The 18,860-nt window shown below is 38.8% G+C and overlaps 1 protein-coding gene across 2 annotated transcripts in view; it reads right to left on the bottom strand.

The window, feature by feature from the left end:
* Positions 1–18,860, bottom strand: part of Ntrk2 (neurotrophic tyrosine kinase, receptor, type 2) — a 363,714-nt gene that overhangs the window by 276,172 nt on the left and 68,682 nt on the right. For both annotated transcript variants that reach the window (XM_013031082.1, XM_013031083.1), the window contains exons 10-12: positions 11,746–11,781; positions 8,698–8,795; positions 3,238–3,337 (exon numbers count right to left, since the gene is read on the bottom strand). In XM_013031082.1, coding sequence (XP_012886536.1) covers positions 3,238–3,337; positions 8,698–8,795; positions 11,746–11,781 — 234 coding nt within the window. The remainder of the gene's footprint in view (positions 1–3,237; positions 3,338–8,697; positions 8,796–11,745; positions 11,782–18,860) is intronic.

Below are 18,860 nucleotides of genomic sequence, written 5' to 3'. Positions count from 1 at the left end.
TCAAGGACAGCACCCAGGCCCTGAGTTCAAACCCCAGGACACACACACACACACACACACACACACACACACGTAAAAGAAATAGAGAATGGAACCAGGTAAATTGAAGGGATGAGTGGGATTGGAAGGGATGTGGTGAATGATGGAAGGGGTGACATCATTCAAGATGCATTGTACTCACAAACTGACATGTTGAATTGAAACCCCTCTGTACAACTATTTAAAGACAATAATTATTTATTTATTTTATTTTTATTTTTGTCAGTCGTGAGGCTTGAACTCTGGGCTTGGGCACTGACCCTCAGCTCTTCAGCTCAAGGTGAGTACTTTACCGCTTGAGCCACAGCGCCACTTCCAGTTTTCTGGTGGTTTATTGGAGATAAGAGTTTCACAGACTTTCCTGCCTGGGCTGGCTTTGAACCATGATTCTCAGATCTCAGCCTCGTGAGTAGCTAGGATTACAGCCATGAGCCTTATCTTTAGCACCCGGCTAAAGATAATAATTTTTTAAAGAAGAAAGACTGCTCTCTAGCTTCATGTTTAACAAGGCCTAATCTCTCTCTCTCTCCCTCTCTCTCTCTCTCTCTCTCTCTCTCTCCCCATCTCTCTCTCCCCATCTCTCTCTCTGCATCTCTCCCTTTTCCTCCTTCTGAGCCCTTCATGTTACAAAGCTCCCATAAGGATGTTGAAAAAAACGAGGACCATCACAGAGGTTGAACTAGTCTATTTAGACGTGCTGCCTCCAAAGGCTGTGAAATAAATGAACCTCTTTTTCATATATAATGCATCAGCTTCTGGCATTTCATCGTAGCTGTGGAAAACTGACTGATACAGCAAAGAATGAGTGAGTAAAAGCCATGAGCACCTGTGGGCAGGCTGGCAGCCATCTTTTGTCTCCATTTGTTTTCATGATAAGAGGCTATAATGGGTTATAACCTCATCAAAGATGCTTCTGAGGGCAAGAATTTCATTTGGAGTAAGTAGCTCATCAGTACATCAGCTGTTGGCCCAGGCTACGCATAGTTTACTATGCTACACAGAAATCATGACTGATAGATTGCCAAGTTATTTCAGGAAGTAGTGTTTTCACTTACTCTTCCCCTTTTAGGACATAGTTTTTTTTTTCCACACTAATCCTTGTTCTAATAACAGTTAAACTACATTAACTTACATTAATTTTTAAACACCTTTTCTATGCAGTTTTCATTTGTGCTCAATGCATAAGCCACATCTTAATTTCTAGATGTCCAAAGATGGTCAAGTAGCATCTGACTTGCAAAATAATAACGTCAGACCAGGCTCAATTTGGTCATATCATGCCACAGACTGACATAGAAGAAAAAGAGCTATTCTAAACTAGCACACAAGTCTCTGAGACAAAATATATAAACATAATTTAATGAAACAAAATCTGAAACAAAATCTCTATCATTCTTCCCTCTTCTATCACAGCCCATAAGAGGAGTAAGTTGACATTTACAGATAATTCTTTTGTCAGTGCCATTCCTAAGTCAAGCATGAAGAATGCTCCTAAATTTTGCTCCAAGGATTCACAAAGCTTTAAATGAGCTCTCAGAAGAACCTAGAAATTGTCCTCTCTCTGAAAATCCCAGGAAATGAAAGATCCCAAACTAAATCCCTCAAGAAAGAAAATTATACACTGCTACAATCTGGTACTCTTTAGTTAAAGGAGCACCTTCCAGGGGTTTCTCAGGAAAGAAAGCACTTAATAAATTGTCATAGCAGTGAGTCAGCCTGATGAGAACTGTTGTCTAGTTCAACCTGGATAACCCCACAAAGTCTGGAGAATAATGGGTGAGTATGGCTTCTATGTCAACTCCACACCAGTCATACGCACAGAGAGATATCTGATAGCCATGTTTATGACATGGAATTGCCATTCTAAAAAAATACTGTAAAAATGCTAGTGCAAAAACAGCATCCACATCACCTGGAAAAGTAGAAATGCCAGCTCTCAGGTGCACACAGACCTAAGTCAGACTTCTGGGTTCCCCTTTAATCCATGCTTCTACACATCTAGCAAGCACATCTGCATCAAGGCAAGCTTGAGAAGCATGTGTACAATTAATGAAATCATTGCAGGGCAGGCCCTCTCCCAGTTCTTATTAGTAATCAAAGAATGAAAAGATTTTACCTTCTCCTAAGAAAGTGCCAGGAACCCGCAGGTTAAAGAGAGTCAAGGTGAGATTTCAATGTTTTTCTTATGTTTAATGTCTAAGCTAATTACTACCACATTCCCCTTCATTTATGATTTGAGAACCTTGGTCACTAGTAACAGATCTCATTCACTCAAATCCATGGTATAACCAGCAACATCCTGCTACTTAACCATTCTGTTCCAAGTACACAAGCAAGATTAACAACTCAGAGAGACCACATGGATAAAAACCCACCACATTGCTCCCCAACACAACCAAGAAACAACTAATCCCCTTTATAACTTTCCCCTTTAGGCACTTACGAGTATCTAGCTATTACAGACCACATGTAATAAAACAATAATGCATTAGCTAAAACTAGACATCAAACTTTTGATCATTTATTTTAAAATCATCAAAACTCACTTTTTAAACAAGAAGTATACAAGCTCCTTTTCCTCTATTAATTTTTTGGCCTAAAAAATACCAATTACCATTCTTGGCAATATAACCAAGAATATAGTGTTAATACACTGAGAATATTTCCACATAAAAAAATAAACACCAGTCATACCCAAATGTTCCAATGTACCACCAGTCGCTGCTCTTATTTGGTTTCTGGTGGCTTAAATTTCAAAACAATAAGAATCTGAAAAAGCAATAGCAGGATAAAACATACTGCTGAAGATTCAGAAATGATATACATAGCAGAAAGAATCTTCTTGAACAAGATGTATGAATTCCAGGTATCCTGTGTCACTGTGCCTCACCTGCCATCACCAAAGCTATAGGAGCAATGTTGTACTGTATTGCTGCCTCCTTCATGGTTAGCTACTTGATACTCAAGAAAACAGGCCTGTGTCCTCTGGGCCAGCTGTCTTCATGGGCAGGTGCAGTGCTGCGCACTGTCTTGGTTTGCTCTGTCTTGATTTGAACTATCATATCCTTGTTGCTATTTTTTCAGCCCTAAGCCTAGTCATCATCCGTCTAGCCTCTTCCTTCTTTAGTGGTAATTAACATTAGTCATAAGCCAAAAATGATTCCACATAAGAAGTAAAATAAACACAACCCTTCTTACCTTTCATGCCAAACTTGGAGTGTCTTGCCAACTTAAGCAAAAACAGCATCACCAGCAGACAAAATCCCACCACAGAAGCAATTACCACCACAGCATAGACCTATGAAGAGGAAGAGAGGAGGCCAGTGACAATCTTGCTAATTAGTTCCTTATAATTCTATGGTACTGATGATGATGATAGCTACTGTTAACTGAATGTTTACTACTTGTTTCTATTCAGATATATCTGTTCACTCAATCCTCCATACATAGATCTTACTGTTATTCCTACTTTATAAATCAGAAGATAGAGATGACGGCTTGGACAAATGGGTATCTACATCTAATGGATATTTTAGTAGTTATAGTTACTGTAGGGAGATAGAGAATTGATAAATAGATCCATCCATTTCAACTAGGCATAAAAGAAGACAGATAGAAGGGTGAGAAAGGGAAACAGAGAGATGGGCAGTCCATGGAACATAAATGGTAAAATACTATTTTGTCTATTTATTATTATTATTATGTTTGATTAATTGATTGGTGGTACTGAGGATTGAATTTAGACTATAGTGTTTGCTAGGTGGGGGCTCTACCACTTGAGCCACACATCCAAACTAGCTTTTTACTGGTTATTTTGGAAATGAGGGCTAATTAACTTTTCTGTCTGGGATGGCCTTGAACCACAGTCCTCTGGATGTCAGCCTCCTGAATAGCTAGGATTACAGGTGTGAGCCACCAGTACTAGGCTAAACATACATTTTTTTAGACTAATGAAATATAAAATGGTGTTAATTTTACTATTTTACTTTGTGTATGTTTGAAAATTTCCCCAAACGAATTGATTATTTGGGTCGGAATTGGTAGGGCACCTTGGGAAGCAAGTGGTCACTGTTAGGTGAGTGCCACTTGTGACAATTCTTACATTGTACACTCAAGATCTGGGCATACCATCCTAGTATGAGCAATAAAGGACAGAAAGAAGGATTTTGTTTTGTTTTATTTTCAGTTTAAAAATGGAATTGCAAGGGTGTGGGTTTTACAAGTGGGTAGATCTGTAAATTCTGTCACAGTTCTGAGAAGGAGAGGTCAGAGGCAAATAGAAGTCAGTTCTCATTGCTGCCACTGCTACTCTGAAGTGTTTTATGACCAAGATGCTATTAGTACATGTTGCATCCTACCAAATGAGGGTGGAAGTACACTTTTGCGCATGACCTTCCAGTTTTGCTCAGCCCAAGGTGGTGTGTGTGTGTGTGTGTGTGTGTGTGTGTGTGTGTGTGTGTGTGTGTGTGTGTGTGCTGATTCTAGAGGTTGAGTTGAGAGCCTGGGCATTATCCTTTTGCTTTTTAGCTCAAGGCTGGCACCCTACCTCTTGAGCCATAGCTCCACTTCCTGCCTTTTATGCTGATTAGTTGGAGATCAGAATCACATAAACTTTACTGCCCCAGCTCTTTTTGAGTCTTGATTCTCAGATCTCAGCTTCTGGGTGCTAGGATTACAAGTGTGAGCCACCAGAGCCTGGTTCAAGGTCTTGTTTTTAAAATAAACATTCCAAGAAACTGGCAAACTTTTGCTACAAGTGTCAAAAAGTAAATAAACAGGATCTTCCAGCCATATAATCTCTGTTGTAAGGATTCAGCTTTGCCAGTGTAGTATGAAAGCCACCAGGAAAGATATGAAAACGTGGACTAAGACACTTGATCTTCATGTGTCAATCTGCTTAGCAATCATTAAAATAGGTAGTACTGTTTTCCTCTGATGTGATCATTTACACCATTCACCATTTCTCTCCTCCGCAAGTTTCTCCTTAACACCCATGTCCTGACTTGCTTGTAGTGGAGACATATTACTGCAGGGCAGAGAATTTTATTGTAAGTCTGAGATCTTAGTCTAAAGTCTGAGATCTTAGATAATGTTGCCACCCACAGGACATTTGCCAGTTCTAGCTTGTCACCCCAGGAGAAGGTGTGACTAGCACCTACTGGGTAGAAGCCAGGGACACTGCTGAATATGGTCGGGATAAACCCCTTCCTCAAATTATTCATCTTAAAGTGCAAATTGAGTCAAGGTTGGAAAACCCTGCCCTAGAAGTCTCTTTCACTCTGCCCTAATAAATGCCAACTCTCCAAACAATAGCCACTTTCTCCGTCAGGTCTTAGAACCAGAACATGACTGATTAGAGCCTCTAGCCAAGACGTGTAGTGAAACTTGACTAGTTAAGTAGCCAACTTAACTAGTGCCTTTATACCACTAAGGTGTGGGCATGCTTGTTACAGCAGCAGTGCTTATTTATCCTGACTGATAAATCTGATAGTAAGAGGAACTACGAAGCAGAGATTGTCAAGTATACAAGTTATTCCTGAGTATAAAAATTAGATGTATCACTTATGGAGATATATGACTTCAGAATTAGTTGGTTTCTCTGCATCTTGTAAATTCCCCATAGACATTGGTGACTGTAATAATTCTCTATCATAAAGTTTGTTACAAATCCTCGGTGAGTTAATACAGATGATGGATTTAGAAAAATGTCTACTACAGTAGATACCTTAATATTGATTGGCAAGAGTAAGGAAGAGGATGCTGGTAGAACTAAAGTTGAAAAAACAAATTAAATAAGAAACCCAAGGTCACATCTCTCAAGCTTGGAAATTTGATCCAGTCTGTCCAGATATAAAACCTATGAATTATGCATGACCCTGCCTCTCCAAACTGTGTGGTTGTCAAGGAATGTAGGGGAATGAAAGCATTTAGCATTATCCTTCCAGGATGTCTGCTGGAGATAGTATTAGGTAAGTCAACAGCACAGTAAAGTACTAAGCTGACCACCTGCCAAACTCAAACTAAAGTATGATGAATCTCGCCTTTGTGTGTTAGGTACTTGTACAGTACCTGTACAGGTACTACTGGTTCTCATGGACAGTGCTCCTGACCATGTCTGAGTGTAGACTTAATTCTGCCTCACTAGCCTATGTATACACGGAATTGCAGCAATTCCTACAAGACTAGTTGCAGATCCATTTATTCTAACCACTCACACTTACCTAAGGTGATTGGACTTTTTTGTTATGATTGGCATAAATCTTTGTTTCTAATGAATGTTTCATGGGAAAGAAGTCAAATTTCAGCTATAAATTTCTTGACTTCAATGAATTCTATAATGCTATATATAGAAAGAGAACATTGAAATAAATTCAAAGTAAATCTTATAGATAAGAATGTTGACATGGAGACTAGGTGACTTCTCTCAATAGCACCAGGGGACAGTCTCTTGCTCTTTTGGAAAGGTCCCTGGCTGAGATTCAGGAATTCAGGCTCCCTATGTTTTCAGGATCCCCAGGCTTTGCTGGATATGGGAGCTAAAGCAGATACTTCAGTTCCCAAAGCTTCTACTTCCTCATAAAGCAGTAACTCTTTCTCTGCTTTCTCTATGTAAGTCTAGAATGGGTAAGTCAACATGGAAACTGGAAGTAGCTAGTCATTTGCAAATAAACATTCTTACCTATTCAAGTCATTCTAAATATAAACTCTTTAAGGAACAAAGACTCCTATGACAATCAGAAGAATCATTTTTTTCAAAACCCATAAAGACAAAGTTTCATCTCCTGTGCATGTGTTGAGATAGGGTGGCCTTTATGTGGAAGACATGCATGGGTAAATCTTGATTAGTTGACTGCATGGGTGAATCTTGATTAGTTCACTGGATAGTTGGTTGGTTTTCATTCAAGGATAGTTCTTAGAATAAAACAAATTTGCAAATTCCTTGTAAATCCAACAAGGTGGATTATTATTATATTATTATTATTATTATCATCATCATCATCATCATCATCATTATTTGATGGCACTAGGATTTGAACTCAGGGTTTCATGCTTGCTAGGCAAGCAAGATCTGCCATTTGAGCCATGCCGCATTTTTTCACTCTTTTTTCACTCTTTTCCTATCACTGCCTCCTAAGTATCTGGGATTACAGATATAGACCACCACACTCAGCCCCATGCTAGAGCTATGGTATCCTCCAAAGAAAAGCAATTGTGCAATCGGTCTCTGTAAAAAGCCAGATAGTAAGCATGGTCAAGCTTTTCAGTCCATAAGAACTTTGCTGCAGTGACTTCACTCATCACTGCAGCACAAAATAGTAGTCACAGATAATACACAAGCAAGTAGGCATGGCTGGATTCCAATAAAACTTTATTTATGGTAAGTCCCCAAATTTGAATTTCATAAAGTTTTCATGTCATGAACCATCATTCTTCTTTTGAAATTTTAAAAACCATGTTTTTAAAATGGGCACAATGGAACTAATTTGTAATCCCACAAACTAAGACAGCAAACGAATTGAAGGTGTACTAGCAAGCACAAAGCTGAATTCAATCCTCAGTCTTATTGAAACAATTAAAAGAATGTAAAAATTATTTTAGCCTGGAAACAGCACAGAAACAAAGGGTGAGACAGAATTGACCTATAGGTCCTACTTTGGCACCATGACAACAGAGAGGGAAAGAAAAGGATGGATTCATAATTCTATGAATAAAGAGCCCTCAATACACACTGTGTGCACAGGAGAAGTGACAGACTAATACCACCATTGGTCCATAGGAACTGTGATATCTCTTGTGGGACTCCTCACTTGGAAACAAAGCTAAACGTCTTGGACTACTTTGGGACCAAATCTCCAGCTTCTCCTATGACTGTACATACACATTGTGCCCTTCTGCCAAGGACAGTTGACAAGCTGTTGATCACAAGACCTATAGTTTCCTTTCCCTCAATTCCTATGTGTGTCAACCCTGCAGAAACCACACAAAATGCCACCTTACAGCTACAGTCTATCTCTGCTAAAGGATAGGCTTCTCCATGATGATATGAGTTTCATTTTTATGTTATATCCTCCTATAACTGCTGGATTCCTACATTAAGTAGACCCTCAAACTTTTACATAAAGAGTTGAGGAGACAAGTGTGCTCTCTGAATGAAAGCCCTCATTTCTTGATCTCCATCTAGTGCTCACCTTGACTGACATTTGGAACAGTCACCACTAACAATGTGGCACACATTCACATTGAAAAAACAAAAGTACATAGAAGGAGAACAAGAGTTGAACGTTGGTGGCTCATGCCTATAATCCTAGCTGCTTAGAAGGCTGAAAATTGAGGATTGTAGTGTGAGCTCCAAGTATCCACCAAAAATCTAGAAATAAAGGTGTTGCTCAAGGGGTAGAGTGCCAATCTTGAGCAAAAATGCTAAGGCACAGCACCTAGGCCTTGAGAGCAAGCCCTATTACTGCCACAAGGAAGTTGGAGACCCTATCATTTATCATTTTTCTTGAATCTTTCCATTGATAGCCCTTCTAACATGTCATGGCCTGTTTACATCTACACAATGCAAAATGTCTTCTGGAAGCAGCTTCAGTTCCTCTCATATGGAAGCATCCGAGATGCTCAGAACCACTGTGGGAGGCACCTGCGTATCCCACTCACCGAAAGATGTTCCCGACCAGTTTTGTCAGTAACATCCGTGGAAGGGATTTCATTACTTTTGTTGGTGGTGTCCTCTATGTCAATCATCGCCGTTGAGTCTTAAATTGGAGAAAGGAGTAAAGAAGAAACACGAAGTTGTCATTGAGCTACTGACAAATACAAGGCCACAGTAAGACCCAAAACAAAACAAGGCAGATTACAGTGATTCCAAATTATAGTCAGCTCCAGGCTGATCTGGAGAAGCATGGCCCACTGCTGAGTTAAATACACTGTAGCGTCAGGATTGCATGAAGCCAAACTTTTATTCAACCCAGATCTTTCCATCATTGTTCTGTTGGTCAAGTCCTAAACCTGGTGTAGAGATTCTTCTTTGTGTGCAAGAAACTACTTCTTTTATTGAGGGCCTCTTTAAAACAAATGGGAAGGCTAATGGATCATCTAAAACTCATCACAGAAGAGACTTTGGAAACCAAGTCTGACTGCAGGTTTCCCAGATAAAAAAGAGGAAATGACTAATCTAAGTCCAGCCAGCACAGAGGGAGCAGAGCTCTGGACATCAGTGCAGATTTAAAATGAATAGCACTGAGTCCAGGGCAGATACATCTCATTTGAATAAAAGTTAAATGCTTAAACTGGAACCTGATATAAGCATCAATAGGGCACTGGAGTCCACAAAAGGAACTTCTTCGAAGAGTTCTGAACTGCCAATAATCCCATTTCAACTACTCAAAGTTAGACCAATGCAATACTCAGAATCGTAAAGACACCTTTTCACTTTATCTAGTCTCAAAGGCCTCTGGGAATCAATTTTAGTCTGCTGGATTATTATGGAAATAAACACTGATTTTTATAGGCAAAGTTTTCATTTTATTTTAACTTTTTTATCTTTAAGTAGCTGTGCAAAGGAATTGCCATTCAACAAAGTTGTTTATAAATATAATCTGTCTTGATCAAAGTGTTCATTAGTAATATTGCATATGAAATATCATAAAAGATTCTTGAGTTTAGTACAAATGATATTAATTAACAGTGTCTGTATTTTTACTTTCAAACAGGTATAGCAATTTTTAATTTCCATCCTGAATGTGCTACCTCATTAACTCAGTCCCAGGTAAACATTTCTACTAAGAATCCTCATGTTGGCCTTGGTAAGAATCAATTTAAATTATCTTTTTATTAGCAAAATGCTCCTTTGAATATGAATGAAAAAACAGAAAAAGCACCTATTATTGGATTGATATTTTATTGGTAATGACAAGTGTCACATCCCCACCACATTCATTGTAAATTTCTTTTTTTGGGGGGGGGGTCTAGTTGTGGGGCCTGAACTCTGGGCCTGGGCGCTGTCCCTCAGCTCTTCAGCTCAAGACTAACGCTCTACCACTTAAGCCACAGTGCCACTTCCAGATTTTTTCTTTTTTTCTGCTTATGTGGTGCTGAGGAATCAAACCCAGGGCCTCAAGCATGCAAGGCAAGCGCTCTACCACTGAGCCACCTTCCCAGCCCTCATTGTAAATATCTTAACTCTTATTGATTTCACATGTGAACAGATTTTATTTATTTGTTTGCTTATGTTATGTTATAGTCATTCACTCATGCAAAATTAAAACCATTTAAAACTTCATAGTTTAAAATCATGACATTTTTGCCCAAAGGCTCAACATGGGAATTGATTCCAATAGAAAGATGAGTGTTTGTATGTATATTTAGATCTAAAGTCAAAGAACAGGCTTTTGACCACTCTTCAATCTTAAACTACATCTTGAAATGTAGCCTCTCACTTCACTAAAGTTAGTAGCTTTGGGGTCATAGTAGTAGTTTGTTGGAAATGGCTTAAAAATGGGTTCTTATACCCAGTAACGCATGTTTGGCATTTGGTCAAACTAGCAAAGCAGATGCAAGATACTTAAAGGCTGGTATGCTGGACTTTTGAATTCCTTCCCTCAGACATTCCTGAGTATTTCACTTTGTTTTAGGATTCAAGCTTCTCACTTCCAAGGAAATGGAGCCATACTCCAGGAATGGATCTAATTAGCCAAAGGTTAGCCCACCTCTCTTCTCAGTAATGCAGTAGACTATGACTTAACTGACTGTTTTTGTTTCTGTTCTTGTGACAGTACTGAGAACTGAACTCAGGGCTTGTCAGGCAGAGACTCTTACTATTTGAGCCACAACTTCAGTCTTTTGGGCTTTGATTGTTTTTTTAAATGGTCTTACTTTCTGCCTAGTCTAGGCTGGACAAGATCCTAGCTGAGATGACAGGTGCATGTCACCACACCCAGCCTGTTATTGGTTAGGAGGAGGTCTTTCAAACATTCTGATTGGGCTAGCCTTGAACCACGATCTTCCTGATCTTTGCCTCTCAAGTAGCTGGGATTACAGACTCTCCTTCTGAGTACAAAGAGGGCTTGGTAAACCTCTAAGGTCCTGAATCTGTGTCACCATCAGGCTCTCTTCTCGCCTTCCCATCAGTGTTGGTGGAAATAGCTCTATGTCAGCCTCAACTTACAGCTATAAGGAAAACCAGCTTTCAGCAAAGCTGGCATTGTGGGCTGAGGGATTGAAAGCAGGTGAATGGGAGTCCCTAGTGATAGATACAGTTGAGCTGCCTGTACAGCCAGGCCTGAAGCCAGCCCTCCCTTGGAAGTTCCTCTCCATGAGCCACACTGCTCATTATAACAGAAACAGTTCTGAATTGGGTTTACTGTCATAGACAGAAACTGATATTACCCCCCCTTTTCTTGGTAGTCATGGCTTTTAAACAGGTAATTAGTTCCCAATTGTGGAAGCAAAATGTCTGTTCCAGCAGAATGGATTTACTACTTCCAAGAACAGAGGCTGAGAGAGAAAGTGCTATTTACAGGCACTCTAAATATCAAGGGAAAACAGCCATCAATACTGAGTGATTTTTTTTTGAGATGTTATTTTGGCCTATGTAGTGCTTAACGTATATATTTGCCTGAGCTTAAAGGTCTTCTTTTGGTTGATGTATTTCATTATACACAAACATTGTTCAAAAAAAAAAAGAAAAGAAAATGTGATAGTTACCATCATAAATGAGATCAATATAATTCGGGTTTGCACCTATAAAACAAAACAAAGCAAAGATTTTTAAGTATGCATTTCAGAGTTAACAAAACTGCTGTTTATACCAACTAAAATGGGCTAAGTATACATTGAGGATTTCATAATCAAATATACTGTTCCAGGAAAGTTAAATTACACCTGAAGTTCTTGTTTGCATTTTGTTAATTCTGTCTTTTCCCTAGACCTCCAAAAAAGAAAAGAGTATTGAGAAGTCAAAATCACTTCATAGCCCAATAAATTATGAATTATATGTATATAATATATATGGTTGACTATATGAACTCTAATTTTAGTAATTTTTAATCCCAGAAATTGGTCATTTGCATAACACTTTAAAAAATTCTCTGCTTATTTGGGTATTACTGTCAAGATATATATAATGTTCATGAACATTTGATTAACACTGGACAAAATGACATCTACAGCATGACTTTACTCTCTTCCCAGATATCCTAGAGATGCAAAGGCTGTTGACAAATTATCCTTGCCCTAAAGCATCACTGAAAGAAATATGTAGTTTCCCCATTGAAATCATCAATGGACAAGATTATAAATGAATGTTTTGTCAAATAAAAAATATGAGTATATCAGCTTAATTTTGTGAATGATTCTGTAGTCAACAGGAAGGTCAAAGTATTCTGCTTACAAACATCTCCATGAAACATGCTAACAACATTTAAAATTCTTGTGAATTTCCAACAAGAATTAGTAGCAAAAACATTTGCTACTTCTTTTCTGAGCACAGCTAACTAGAGTCTTTATGTACTACTTGGCAATTATATTAAATTTTGTTCTAATACTTAAGTGACTGAAATATAAATTTCCAAACCCTTTGATATACTTTTTGCCTCTACTTTCCATGTAAAATAGTGAGACTTGTAAAGCATAAAGCTTATTCTGTTTTCATTTCATTTTTGAACACTCAGCAGGAAAAAAAATCATTAAAATAAAGTGAAATGAGCTAAGTTTCTGCCCATGAATTGCCCTGGGAAAAATCGAGGTAGGTCTAAATGAAGAATCAAATAAAAGTTTCCCTAATGTTCACATTTCCACACATTTCAATTAGGAGACTATCTGTTTACCAAGGAAAAAAATTAAATGATGGCTCTGTACTTTGATTTAGAGATACCACAAACTGTTGTGGTGTTCTTGCTTTTTTCCCAACTCCAGGAACACTTTTCTTGTAGTATAGCTTATGACAAAACCACATGAAATAGATCAGTGCCCGGCCTGTGTGGCTACCTGCTTGACACTTGTAAATCTCAATTGTATTTTCAGGAGCCTTATTATCCTCAACATCATTCCCAGGTCGTTTCCAGTTATAATCTCAATATGCATTATCAGGATTATTTGTAGTTGATTTGACACCCCTGAAAAGAGACTTTAGCTTTCCCTTGAACTAAGAGCCCTAACGTGGTCCCAGGATCAGACTTGCTGGTGTCATCTGCAGAGCACCTATCCATTTTCTGAAGTCCTCTGTCTTTGCAAAGACTAAAAGACTACAGACCAGATGAGGTTTCCTACCCCATGGGGGATTTACCACCCCAACTGAAGAGTAAGTTCTAAAACCTCAAAGGAGCAAACCATTCTCTGAGCTGCTTAGTAATAGGGTATTTGGGATGTCACTCTGCAATCCTCTCATTCTGCACCTACCTCCACATAGAGTCTTAGTCTGCAAGGGTACACGTGTTCCAGTGGGACCCCTCATTTCTAAACTTCACTTGATATGTCCAGGACCCAGAATCCTCTTCTTATTTTCCCCAAACCTATGCCTGACTATCAATATGGCCACGCCACCATGGTGTAAATCTTCTAGGTGAGCACTCTACCATTTGAACCACATCCCCACCACTTGAGCCATATCCCTAGCCCTCAGTGAAAACCTTCAGTCTGAACTGCAAAAGAGAGATAAGGAAAAAAAAGAAGAGGTGGGTCGGGCTGACCACATGCACACCAGGAAAACCTTTCCTTGGATTGCTAGAGTCACAGGTCAGAGGCTAATGGTCTGGGTCCAGCCCCACTAATACCACTATGTTCTCAAATGAATTCCAAGAGCCTGAGAAATCTAACTTCAAGCCCACAGTTCCAGGTCATTATAAACATATTCTTGTCAGATAGGAAGGTAGAAGTTATCTTATTTCAGTTTCTGGCTTGGGTTATAATATTTTGGATTATAAGTATGAGAACTTTAATTGGTTCTAGAGTGATTAGATTGCCCCAAGACTAAGGAGATTCATGCAACTTTTGAACTTAAGTTGTGAAATTGGAGCAGTCCCTACCAGATTTATTCCATTTGTCCAGGCCCAAAGGCTTTCTCCAGAATATGAGATCTTCACAACTAACGCTCTCATGTCTTCATGAATCTCACACATGCCAGGAGTGGTCTGGGATCAACATTTGATTATATTTAACTTATTCATACATTTTTGGTAGTACTATGATTTGGACTCAGCATGACACTTTTGCTAGGCAGGCACTCTACCACTTGAGCCACTCCCCAGCCCCTTCTGCTTTCCTTATTTTGTTCAAATAAGGTCTTGTTTTTTGTCTGGACTGGCCCATAATCCTTCTATTTATTCTTCTCACATAGCTAGGATGACAATCATATACCACCACACCCAGATTTTTATTAGTTGAGAGACATCTCATCAACTTTGTGTCTGGGTTTGCCTTGAGACATGATCCTCCTGATCTCAGCCTCTTCAATAGCTAGGATTATAGGTGTGGGCCACCATACTTGGCTCATCGTTTATTTTTTCATGTTTTTTTTAAGTCACAAATACCTTTTTATTTTCACAAATGATAATTATTGTTATCTTAATCCACATGGCTTATGAACTCTATGACCTTTAACAATAAAACTATGTTTTGTATAAATCAGGTGACATGTACATTTATTTCCTTTTGCTTGGTATCAGCTGTTCCCTCTCTCTCTCTCATTCCCTCCCTCCCATCGCCACCCTTGAGTTACTTAGTTCACTTTCATCAATGTCCAGTGCAGTTGGTGGGCCCCTGTACTGTATTTTTCACCCGCTTTCTGCTGATTCTGTCCTCTGCTCCCACCTCCCTCCGATGTGTACGTGTATATACCATATAGGAGGTAAAGAATACACAGTCATCTAAAAACGATAGGACAACTTAAGAAGAGGTCTTCGTTTCCTTCAATTTGGAGTTCTTTTCAGTATGCCTATTATTTTATATACAAATGAAGAAGTGCTTGGGTATTGTAATTTGGTGCTTTTCTCCTGAGACTATTCTCTTTTGGTCTCACTGTGTATGGGTAACTTGAGTCATCACTTACTTTTACACACACAAGTCCAAGAAAACATTTATAAAAGACCCATTCTAAGTCATATTTATCAAAGCCACATATTAAAATGATCTCAGTGACTATGAATGATGCATAGGTTACTTCACAGAGAGGGAACACCCAAACACCTACCCACATAAAGTCTCTAGGAAGATCTAAGAACATCAAATCAATTCAATATAACAAATGTTGGAAATAGAAAAAAAAAAAGAACATCAAATGTGAGGTGGGAATCACAAACAGGTTAGCCTAGAACCTAGAAAAAAAGTTTGTTTTGCAGACTTAACAATTCATATCATGCATACTTTTTCCTTCCAAGCTCCCAAGCGAAACAATTAGGCCACATTTAAATTTTCTGAAAAGTGCTATTTCTTTTCTAATTTCATTTTCCCAGATGCATGAGAAATGCTGCCACTTTGCTTTCATTGTCAGAAATAAGCAAATTCAGTGTAATATTCTGAAACTTGCAGGAAGACAGTGAAGGAGGAAGAATGGTAGCCTTCCCCTCCCTTCCTAGCATACTGCACCGTACGTGATGGGACTGTGCTCTCCACAAGAAGGAAATGTTTCTGTGGACACAGGTTGAGGAAGCTCAGCACAGAGTGAATGCACAGATCTCACATTCATGAAAAACAAGGAGGTGTAATGCATTTTAAACGCAGACACAGAAAGAAAATACTCTTTCCTTTCTGACTCCTGATAATAGCTACATTTGGAAAATATTCCTGCCATCTTTATCTAATTCCAAACAGATTCCTTTAACTTAATCTAAATATTTTATTATATACTACTATGTACTTGAAATTAAGTAGCCCTATTGGAGATAGTACTAAAAGCTCACTGTGAATGAAATAAATCCAACCAAGAGAATAAATGAAAGATGAATGCGTCACATCTGACTTGAGTCACACCCTGGTAATAGAGACTTAAAAGGCATTATTGTTTCCTTGAATATGATAGAAAATATATGATTTAGGCAGCAAGAGTCCATCAAGTCCTAAAGCATCATGCTGGAAAACTCTGGAATAAAATATGAAAATTCAATCCACTGCTATTTTCCATAAGCAGCGGGTTATTTTATCCCTCAATCAGATGTCAAAGACACAACATTTTATGATGAAGGTGAGGATCAAGTTCTCCTTGATATGCATGAATAGATTCTTATTTCTGAAGGGCCCAGTTTGTGCTAAGGTGCTGTGTGCAATTTTGCTTTGTTCTTGACCTCATGAATGTTGTCAGGAATGGCAAGTGACTGGCCACAGATCCGGAGTGAAGCCTGAGCCTCCCATGTGAAAAGAGCATCACATCACAGATGCACTCCTCATGGATTAGCTGGTAATGCCTGAGCCTCTGAGAGACCAGCCTTGGAGTGCTGAGACTTTACTCTTTTTTTTTTCTCCAGTATCAAAGCAAAGAACCTAACCAGCCTCCTCATTCCACACTAACGTAAAGAAAGGATCATTCCATTTAGCTCCAAAACTCAGTTGCCACTATATCTTAGGACTGTAAATCCTCATGAGTAAATCGTTATGACTTACTAATGGTAAGACTCTCTAGTTAAAGGAAATGCTCATTCTAAGGATTTTTTAATGGAGAGAAGAAAGGTAGCCTGACAGTAGGAGTCATTTTCTTTTGCTTTTTGTCACCAAGATAAAAAATAACGGTAGAGGCCAGGAAGATACTTCTGTCTCCTTCTTCATGTAGTCTCTCTCTAATGCCCTTAAAAGAAAGAAAGAAAGACTTTTCCTTCTATTCTATTTGCAGATTCTGTTTAGTGTGATCTTGGGAAAAAAAAACATTTCAAAGAGTTCCACATGATAAAAAATAGCAAAGGATTTGGTCTCTTCAGATAAATTGTCTTTGCTTTTGGTCAACAGGGCTTTCTAATTCACAATGGCAGTCTGACTTTGATAGTCAGATCCTCCTTTCTTCTTTCCTTTCTGAACAGCAAGTAGGACTCTGAGTGGGACAATGTGTGTGTGCAGGGGAGGGGGGGATTCCAACTTCTGGGTTTCATTCCTGCCTCAGACACTAATTTGCTATTCAGCATTGGGAGTCTCTCTCTTTTTCTATAACAAAGGCATCTTCCATAGGACAGGAGGATAATAACATTGGCCTTGGCAACTCCCTGGGAGCTTTGGGAGGCATAATTAATTAATACTAGTCCTCTGGAGAAGGACCGATTTAAGTATAAATCTTAATTATCATGATCACTACATGCCGATGGCCAAATCAGACTCTTCTCAGTTATTTAAGGCAAAAAAAAAAAAACAGTAGAATTTTCTTTTCTCTCATTCCCAAGACCAAAGGGGAAAAAAATAAAAGAAAGAATCTTGACAAATGGCCTAAGGAATAGACACCAGGGGCAGATGATGTTCTATCTTCTCAATGTATAACTTTAAGAGAAATTCTCCTCTTATGTTCTTTGGCCTAAAGATGCCAAATCTAAATCTGTGAGTTTGGGGGTGATTCTAAGCACGGCAGAGAGAATTCTAGTTCACCCAGACGTCATCAATCTTTGGATAAAATGACACAGGAGAAGCTGTGGGAAAAACTCTTCCAATATTTATAGTTTGTTCCTGACGCACATTCGAATTGGAGACAACTGCTCTTGAATTAGGAAGCATAAGTCACTAACTCCCACTGCTATGTGAATGAGCATTCTGGAGCTGTGACATTCTTCCTGAATGAGTGGGCCAGGGAGACACCCTTTATAGACTGCCTAAGGAATGGTAGCTTCAAAACAAGAGTATTTTATCATTTGGCTCTCTGGTAGGTTTGTTCCAAACCTTAAGAATGACATCAGTTGGGGAATGACTTTGAAAGACAATCTACTCTGAATCAACATGTTCACACTTAGAAATATCTGACCTTCAGAATTCTTGGAACTTAGCTGAAGAGAAGATGCTAAGAAAGACTCCAGTTCCTTCTTCAGGGCAAACTGTAAGTGATCTTTCTGACATTAATTTCTGCTTCAAAGTTAAAAAAAAAAAAGCAAACCTGCATCTCATCTAATCTCCACTCCGTCTCCATGAATATCTGCCTGTTCATGAAGAGACTTCATGAAGTTCTATAGGGAGGATTGAATTCCAAGGACAGCCGCAAGGAGAATCAATTTCATCTTAGGCAAGTCTTTATTTCTGGCCTGTAAGCTAAATAGGATACATCAGGATCTTTGGAGAATCCTTAGATAACCCCATGCTTTATATATATGTGCCTGGAATCACTGTCTTTACTTTTATTCTCTCTTCTAAACCTCCATAAGCCATGTATTGAGTTCACCTTACTCTTTCAAAGGCAATAGAAGGCATATCTAAACACCATGATTTGTGTGTGTTTTTTTTTATCATTGCTATGATTTAATTTCCTCAGGAAGTAAGTAAAGTCATCTCAATGGGTACTGGGTCAGTTCTTCTAAACGCTCCTCCAGATTCTGTAGAATAGAACAAGCCATACTCACTATTCAAAGTGTGGTCTATGGACCAGCAGCATTGGCAAGATCGTACCTATGGAAATGTCAAGAAAATTGTTCAGAACCATTTAGTTGGTAGAAGATGGCTCAAATTTGATAATTTGTCAATGAGGCATTGAGCAAAAGCTAGCTACATAAATACTGAGAATAGGGCATATCTTCCCAAAGCCAGAAGAAGAGAGAGGAAGAGAGAGACAGAGAGAGAAGGAAGGAAGGAAGGAAGGAAGGAAGGGAGGAAGGAAGGAAGGAAGGAAGGAAGGAAGGAAGGAAGGAAGGAAGGAAGGAAGGAAGGAA

Source organism: Dipodomys ordii, unplaced genomic scaffold, assembly GCF_000151885.1.
Source record: "Dipodomys ordii isolate 6190 unplaced genomic scaffold, Dord_2.0 Scaffold137, whole genome shotgun sequence".
NCBI classification, from domain to species: Eukaryota; Metazoa; Chordata; class Mammalia; order Rodentia; family Heteromyidae; genus Dipodomys; species Dipodomys ordii.
The sequence above is the reverse complement of the archived record's forward strand: the minus strand, read 5'-3'. Positions and strand labels throughout refer to the sequence as shown.